The sequence below is a fragment of the Zingiber officinale genome, chromosome 1A (genome assembly GCF_018446385.1).
Source record: "Zingiber officinale cultivar Zhangliang chromosome 1A, Zo_v1.1, whole genome shotgun sequence".
Taxonomy (NCBI): Eukaryota; Viridiplantae; Streptophyta; class Magnoliopsida; order Zingiberales; family Zingiberaceae; genus Zingiber; species Zingiber officinale.
This window is the reverse complement of record NC_055987.1, coordinates 10099239-10107890: the sequence shown is the minus strand read 5'-3', so window position 1 is coordinate 10107890 and position 8652 is coordinate 10099239. Positions and strand designations below refer to the sequence as shown.

Here is an 8652-nt window from a genome sequence, read left to right as displayed (position 1 = left end):
AGGATAGAATTTGATGAGGTATCATGATAAGGATAAGAGTATTGTGAAGATAAAATTAAAAAGAAATCTAGATTATTAGTGTTTATCCAATAAATCTATAAATATGTATCTTTTTCAATGAATGAGACAAGTTGAATTTTTATTTTATTCTTCTTTTATTCAAGATTCTCCTCCTCTTCCATATTTTTTTCTTTCATAATTTTTTTTATTTATTCTCCAATAATTTTTTTCCCAACAAAATTCATTACAAATTCTAATTTATTACTTAAATATTCTGAAGAACAATCATCTATATCTTCCACCGTCATGAAAACGCATAAATCATAGATAGAATCGATGCATGTTCGAGTCCACATGATGTTTTTTTTTTTAATTAAATCTTTCAAGAAGCTTCGCTTCGAATCACAATTCCGATGTGGGCCTCAATCGGGCCTCGTAAGCATTAATACCACTCCCCGACCCATGTGCTCACGTGAGCTGTCCTAATTGGACAGCAACGTGACAAAATTCAAATTTTACTATATTTCGCGCGCCATTGTTGGATTCTGTTGGGATTTGAATCCACTCCTTTGCACAATGCCCATTATTATTATTATTACAATTATTACCGTATATTTATTTACTGACAAATAAATACTCTACGTGATGATTAATTGAACCAGAAAAAATCTGACACGACTATAATTGAGTCAAAATTGCTGGATTTGAATCACCTCGATTAATCTTCTATCATTTTCATACCATGTGGTAAGAAACGGTGCCTGCCTGCCTTGGGTACCAGCGCTGCTCTGTCCATGTCCTCGGGAAAAGCCATGGCGCTGCAACGAGCCACGACCAAGCAGACCGACTCGCAATCTACTCTTTTTTTTGTTTTTTGTTTTTTGTCCCCACGTCTCTGCCACTCTCCCGATCGACCGAAACCCTAAGCCCTGTTTTCTCTCTTCGTCTTGCGCCTAGCGAGTGGCGAATCGTCTTGTGCTCCTGCTCTGCTCGTGTGCGAGAGGGGAGGCGCTCGACCGCCTTTGCTAGAACGAAGCCCTTTCTCCATTTTGTACGTCTGCCGAATCTTTTGATCTCTGCTCCTTTCTTAAGAGAATCTTAATTTATTTTGTTCAGTTTCGAGTTGTGATCCTTACTTTGTAGTTTGAAGTCTAGAGTCGTAAAGGATTGGTTTTGATTTGGTTTTTGGAGTGCGAATCATCAGATTGATCTTTGATGCCTCTGAGCGTCGAGCAAAAGTTCCGATCGACAAACCATGGATCCTGAACCACCGAGAACAAGCATGAATTCCTCCATGTCCATCTTTCCGTTCTCCAGGCTGTGCAAGAGGAGGTCAGTGGCCGTGTCAGCGTCCGCCAAGGAGTTCCGGAACCCTAACAACCACTCCTCAAGTAACGAAGCTGTCGATGGCTCCGACGATAACAAGCCTCAGATGACGCACAAGCTATTTGACGCCATTACTGCTCTTAAGTATGCGTACGTGCAACTACAGCAAGCACACCTCCCTTACACACCGAAGAAGATAAAACTTGCTGATGAAGTCGTGGTCTCTGTGCTCCAGGCACTATCTGATCTCGAGGAAACTTACAGGTCTCGGTCTTCTCTGTCGTTGGAGATTCACCGACACGAGGATCTACTGGCACAGCTTCGATCAAAATTGCGCATCAAAGACTTGGAAATGCGCCGATTGAGGTGTGAAAACGAAAAGCTCGATGCAGAAAATGCAGCGCTGGAAAAGGCAGTTAAGCAGAAGCTCTTGCCGAAAAAGATTTTTCATCTGAATCAGGAAATGTCACCGGCTCTGTTCTTGAACGTCTTCAATCTCGCAGCAAAATCTATCCATGAGTTTGCCAAGCCACTCATTAGCTTGATGAAAGCTTCTGGGTGGGATCTCGATCTTGCTGCGAGGTCACTCTACAGCTCCGTCGCCTTTGCCGAAAGGTCACACAAGAAGTATGCGTTCGAGGCATATCTGTCTCAAGTAATGCTCGATCCTGCTCCTCTAGAGGATGAAAGATTCTCACTGGATCAATTAGACGGCGTGATGAATTCTCAAGATCCTTTCGATTATCTAATAGCAGATCCGGATTCTCAGTTTGGAAGATTTTGCCGTTCTAAATATGCATTAGCTGTGCCATCCAAGATGGAGGATTCATTCTTCGGCAATCTCGATCAGAGGTCGTTTGTACTGAGTGGCCGGCATCCGAGAACTCCATTTTACCAGGCATTTGTTGCGATGTCTAGATGGGCTTGGGCGCTTCAGGTGATGGCCAACTCCTTCGTTCCAAAGGCCGAGATGTTTTATGCCAAGAATGGGCAGGAATTCACGAGGGAGTACATGGAAGACGTGGTGGGTGGCCTTGTTTCCAACAGAGGGATGAAGCATGTTGTCGGGTTCACAGTGACTCCGGGCTTCAGGATGGCGAGCACCATTGTTCCCTGCAGGGTCTATTCCTACAGGATGAAAGTCCTCCATGAACAATTCCAGACTTGATCAGTAGTAAAATTAAGGAGGTAATAATACTTCGTTTGCAATTTGAATAACTATGAAAGTATGCCACAAAGTTTCCTATGAACTGTAAACTTTGATCTGCCAGGAGCACACAGGTGTAACAGTATCCAATTTGTACATAATCTACTTTAACAACTAACAAGTAGCATTTTGTGGTTAGTAATCTTGCAAATTAGTTAACCTAAAACGGATACTGACATTATACCAACTTTCTTTCCACATGATCTCTATGTTTGTTTATAAATTAAAGTGTACCATCAATTTTTGCAAAATTGTTTATTCCTTAATCATAATTTTCTAGATATTCTGAACTTTCATAACAAAGCATCAAGTTTTATTTATTCTCCGAAGGATCCTTATTCCTATTCTACTTAATTCGATTGCCCAATGTATATCTATATACACATTCATAGTCAGGCATGCATCGCTCATGTATTTTAATGATATGATTAAATTTAACAGTGTTATAAATTGGGTAAAAATCAAAATGATATGATTAAATTTAACATTGTATTATAAATTGGGTAAAAATGAAAAGAGTGTTTTTCCTTCAAATATGTGTGCTCCTTTTTTTCTTTGTTAATCAAAAGTACATTCTGCTCCATTGGCTCTTATTATAAAATTACATAAATGCCCTTTACTGTTTATAATATTATCTTCTATCATTCGCATTAAATTTTGAATTGATCGGTCAAGTATATTGATAGGATAAGTGTGCAGTATAGTAGTTATAATTTTATAACTATTATAATGAAAATATTATTAACAAGATAAGTTTAAATGGTAGCAGTTAGAGTCTTAGTGGTATAATTTAGGATTTCATAGCAATTAAATATAGTGACACATTGATTCCAGCTCTTCCGTCAATTAATTTTATGATTAATATGAAGGAGATAAATAGTTATTAGTTTTTGGAGTAGTGACTAGTACATAAGGGAGATATTTATTTCGGCTATGTCGAAATTTGAATATCAGATCTTATGATGACAATACCTTATATGTTAGTCATTAGATCATCCCGATAGGACTTCATAGCAATTAAATATGTATAAATGCTAGGTAAATAAGTTAAATATATATTATAGCATATGCAAAACCGGAAGTATTACAACCTAAATATTTTTAAACAAGTATGCATTACCACAACTATAAATTCAATTGCCCTATATTTATCTTATATACGCATAGCCATGCTCTATATTTATCTATAAACGCATAGGCATGCATGGCGCATGTATGTTAATGATGCTATTAAATTTAACATTGTATTATAAATTGTTCAAAAGCACAATCCATACAAAAACTCTTCTTATAAAATGACTTAGATTTCTTTATGTTTATTATTTAACATTATTATCTCATATCATATGTATTAAATCTTGAATCGATCAGTCAATTATATAACAGGGCAAGTTCACGTTATAATAACTACAATATTGTAGTTGTTACCATGTAAATTGTTGGCTCGCTCGAACTCCTCTCCGAAAAGCTTGGATCGTTCTTTCCACTCGTGAGATCTGGTACCCTAAGATGTAACACTGATTAAAACTTGGACCGATTTGGTGGCACGACCCCTTGATGATTAAGTCAACCGCCAAGAAGAAGGAAAAAGGATGAAGTAAAGAAGAAGAAAAGGATAGAAGTTTGGTGGAGAAGATATGCCTTCGCTTGCAAGAATAAAAGACCAACATACATACAACCTACCATCCGTGGTGCTTACATAGTTGTTAAAAGGGAATCTCTATGTCACCTGGTTCCGCTTCTTTCCACTTCTTCTCGCTTTAGTTAGTAAAGACAAAGTTTCTAATAATCCATTATTATTCTTCCAATCCTTGATTGGCACGTGCAATGACGGAATCAAAAAATTTACTGCTCTCAGGCTATTCTCAAATTCCCCGTGCTAACTTTCTCTCTCACACATTTTTTTTTTGTTTAGTCGTGTTAATCAATAGTTTTTTCATGTTGTACTCATCCAGGCCCCCTAGGCTATAGCCCGGGTAAACGGAAGCTTGGCTCTACCTTTGGCCACGTGGGGCGAAAAAAACCTTAAGGGAACCACTTCTGACACTCATTACTCATCTCTCAATTTATTGATTGCCACATACTGTGAAAAAAAAAAATAAGAGAACCACCTCTGACATTCTCCATTGCCATATTTTAATAAGAAGCTTCATCACACTTGATATATGGGAAATGATTTGTTTTATTAAGTGAAGAAATCCTCAATGTTCAAAGAACTTAATAATATTGCTTTGCAAAACTTTGCTTGGATTGCTCTGCATAACTCAATGATGTTGCTTAGTAGACTTTAGTGTTATTCCTCGATGGATCTCGATGATACTATTCTACGGAGCTTAGTATTATTGCTTAGTGGATTTCGATGATGTTATTATACGAAATTTAGTATTATTGCTAAGTATACCTTAATAATGTTACTTTGCATAATTTAATATTATTGCATGTTGGACCTTCAATATTATTGCTTTGTGGATATCTCCATAATATTGTTTTATGAGACTTTGATGATGAGGTTGGGTCAGTCATCCCAGACTCAACGTTACCCAACCTGGTTAATCATTTTTTTTATAAAGCTTTGATGATATTACTTGGTAGACATTTGATAATGTCACTGGACAAAACTCCACTATTGGTCTGCGAAACTTTGGTTATATTGTCCGACATTATTCATTCAGTTTATGGGGCGACACCTAACTATATTACCCGAAAGAACCTCATTATATTACTCAGAATAAATTAGACTATCATCATAAATATTATTGAATATCCACGTTATAGCATATATGAACCTTTAGTTATTATAACATGAATATTTTTTAACATGTTAAGTATATATTTTTGAATATGTTAAATATACGAAATAGTTATAATTTCATAGTTACACGCTACTATAATATATATTTATTCTGTTCGTATAATTGATTCATCACTTCAGAATTTAATACGGATAATACAAATTAATAATGTGGAATAATATATTCAGTTGAATTGTGCTCGAATAATTTAGAAAGCCCATAAAAAACAAGGCGCCCTTTTATTATTGTCCTTATAAATTTATTATTTCTTGAATAAGTCCATAATTTTAAGAACATCGGGATTCTCATGGCAATACAATAACAACAGCACGACTGTAATCCTACGAAAAGGGCTACGAAAAGTATTGCATTTTTTTTTCATTAAATCCTACAATTTGCAATTATAATTATTTAATTATGTGTCTGAGCTGGAATCCTTTTCATTAACTGCCTCTGAGGACTGTAACGGGGATTGTTACGCACCTCGTGTATCGTATAGGACAGTCCTACTTGTCAATTGAACTCGATCTTTACTGAAACTAGCCTCAGCATTTCCATGGATGAAAACATGGCCTCCATCATCTCGTCAAAGTGCGGAGACAAAACAACTGCAGCTGTGCCATCTTTTAGGTGGACGACCAAATCACGAACAGCAGCCTGACAAGAAATCGCAGCTTCGCCAAATCTCCGCACAATCCAACGACAAGACACCTACCTTCACGAAACGACTCTCCTTGAGAGGAGAGTGAGAGGAGAGGAGAGGGCCAGTTTCATCCTCCGGAATGAATATTTGATTAATTTAATTAATTCGGTTAATTTAATATTAATTTTATATAATTTTTTTATTATTTTAAATTAATTTAATTAATTCGGTATTAACTGAAATAATTAATTCGATTAATTCAATTTTAATAAAATTTTAATTTAATTTAATTAATCAATACTAAATTAAATTTTAATTAATTTAATTAATTTATAAACCGAATTAATCGAATTCTCACTCTTTTATCAACCATGCAACCCACAACCTCTCGGTGCAAGCTGCATGCGGCTTTTGACCTACATCTAATATCCTAATACCTTAGCAGTCCGGAGTTAATCCACGTCGTGCTCTGGCTTTGAATTGCGTGATGATCTCTGTAACACTTCGAGTAAAAAAAACAGAAATAGACTGCAAGAGGTTGCCCCGAAATGAAGAAACACGAAGCAGACAGCTAAACTAAAAACCATGTGCGATGGGTACTTAACACGAATTAAAGATGGCCGGGAATTGCTCCAGTCTAAGTACTACTTCTGCGCAAGAAACAAAAATGGCACGAGTATTTCATAGCGAACGATCCGATTGCGAGATAGATCATAAAGAATTGCTTCGGTTCCATGATATGATAATGTTCTCAAGGAAGCGAAGGGAATCTCCCTGAACTTGAGGTAGCTAGCCAGAGCAACAATTGTGCTACTCGACAGCGGTTTTAAAACAACAATACAATATTTCGGTGATTGTTCCCAATGTCCTCCGTGTATTTGCTCGAACAACAAAGAAGAAAGAATTGCATCAATCCGTGATTGTGTATTTTGATACTTCAATAATAATAAAAAATTGGTGAAAACTTTTTGTCTCGTCTGCAATATGGACCCGAGGCATCAACCTACCTAGTGCTTGAATATTATCTGCATGGACCCAGCGTTCAATTGGGCAGAGACAGACCGTGAGTCACTTTCTTTATTCCTCCTCCTCCACCTCCTCCTCTCCTTCCTATTTATCTCTCACCACCTCCGCTCCAAATCAAGTTCACTAGCTAGATCTGGTGCAAAATTTAGGCACCGAGCTCTGAATCATCTGCAACTTCTTGGTTTGGGTCAAATTTGGCTACTCTGTAATGGGAAACCATAGGTTTCGACTTTCGGACATTATGCCGAACACTTGGTTCTACAAGCTCAAGGGCATGAGCCGCAGAGCGAGGAAAAGCGACGGAAGTCAGCCGTCGAAGGCGGCGGCGGCCTCGCCGAAGACCGTTCGTCCACCGGCGAGCAAAGTGCTTCCTAAAAGAGCCTCTTGCTACTTCTCTTGCAGAACAGAGGCGGAGAGGTTCTCCTTCTCCCCTACCCACTCCAAGGCCTTGGACACGCAATTCCCTTGCGAGCCTCATCGGAATTCCAAGAAGCGGAGCAGGAAGAAGCACCTGCGAACTCCGCCTGTGAAGCCCATGCTGGTGGCCTCCTCTGTTTCCGCCGGCTGCCGCTCGAGAGCGTTGAAGTCGGAAGAATTGCTGACTCCGGTGCCATCGCCGTCGGAGACGCTGACGGTTCGACGTGACCTCTACGTGAACGGGGAGGAACTCGAGTTCGATTTCGAGTCCGACGACGTGGAATCACGGTTGCATTCTGCAAGTTGTTGGTTTATCTCCTCTGCCACTGACATGGACTCGAGCAAGAACTCGAAGCTGGATGAGTTTGAGCTCGAGTCCATCTCCGAGCTCAAACTCCCGCCGATTTTAACGAAGCCCTCGCGCGAAGAAGCCAAATACGACGACAAAAGCATGGGAAGCAACTCAAGGACTGATCAAAATTCAATCTTGGTTAAGGAGCAGAGCAAGAGCAAGAGCCAGAGCCTAGCGAAGGTCTCTCCCGCCAGCCTCCGCCGCCTCCGAATGCGAGCCAACTCCCCGCGGCTATCGAGCAAGAAGGCAAGCAACAGGCGGACGGCGGCCACGATGCAGCAGAAGAAGGGCTTGCCGTTTCCGGCGAGCTACTTGGTGGTGAAGTCGTCGTCGGATCCGCAGAGGGACTTCCGGGACTCGATGATGGAGATGATCGTGGAGAACAACATCCGCGCGTCCAAGGACCTGGAGGAGCTGCTCGCTTGCTACCTCTCCCTCAATTCCGACGAGTACCACGATACCATCGTCGACGTGTTCCAGCAGATTTGGTTCGATCTCACTAACATCAAACTGTAAATTTAATCTCTACCGCCATCTTTATTTCATATTTATTTATAATCTCTGAACTATGAATATCAACGAATGAACAAGTTAATTTTTAATTCTCACCCCACAAATTAATTACTGCGTGCAGTCCGTAGAACCTTGAGACTGAGAAATATAAATGTCTAGAAAAAGGACAAGTGAAAAGAAGTGTTGACAAATCTAGCTGTTGCGATGAATAATAGCTTTGTGCATTGACCTGTCCGGAAATCGAAGTGATAGATGTTGGGATGTAGCGCTCGTGTAGATCACGCGTGAACTCCAAACTAAATAAATTTATAAGCATAATAATATTAGTATCGAGTTAGGAAGGGGTTCTATGATGTTGACCCTCTGACGTTCACCG

General features: G+C 39.3%; 2 protein-coding genes across 2 annotated transcripts; both read left to right on the top strand.

The window, feature by feature from the left end:
- The first annotated feature begins 773 nt into the window (after positions 1 to 773).
- On the top strand, positions 774 to 2671 carry LOC122017909 (protein GRAVITROPIC IN THE LIGHT 1-like). Its single transcript, XM_042575628.1, has one exon. It carries the CDS (start codon positions 1256 to 1258, stop codon positions 2492 to 2494), a length of 1239 nt encoding a protein of 412 aa, XP_042431562.1. The 5' UTR covers positions 774 to 1255; the 3' UTR covers positions 2495 to 2671.
- Positions 2672 to 7025: 4354 nt separating this feature from the next.
- On the top strand, positions 7026 to 8325 carry LOC122017917 (transcription repressor OFP2-like). Its single transcript, XM_042575640.1, has one exon. The coding sequence runs from the start codon at positions 7203 to 7205 to the stop codon at positions 8277 to 8279; it is 1077 nt and encodes a 358-aa protein (XP_042431574.1). The 5' UTR covers positions 7026 to 7202; the 3' UTR covers positions 8280 to 8325.
- Positions 8326 to 8652: the final 327 nt, after the last annotated feature.

What these genes read in the sequence shown, in the direction of transcription:
- LOC122017909 (XM_042575628.1), top strand. Translation starts at nt 1,256, where the DNA reads ATGGATCCTGAACCACCGAGAACAAGCATGAATTCCTCCATGTCCATC.
- LOC122017917 (XM_042575640.1), top strand. Translation starts at nt 7,203, where the DNA reads ATGGGAAACCATAGGTTTCGACTTTCGGACATTATGCCGAACACTTGG.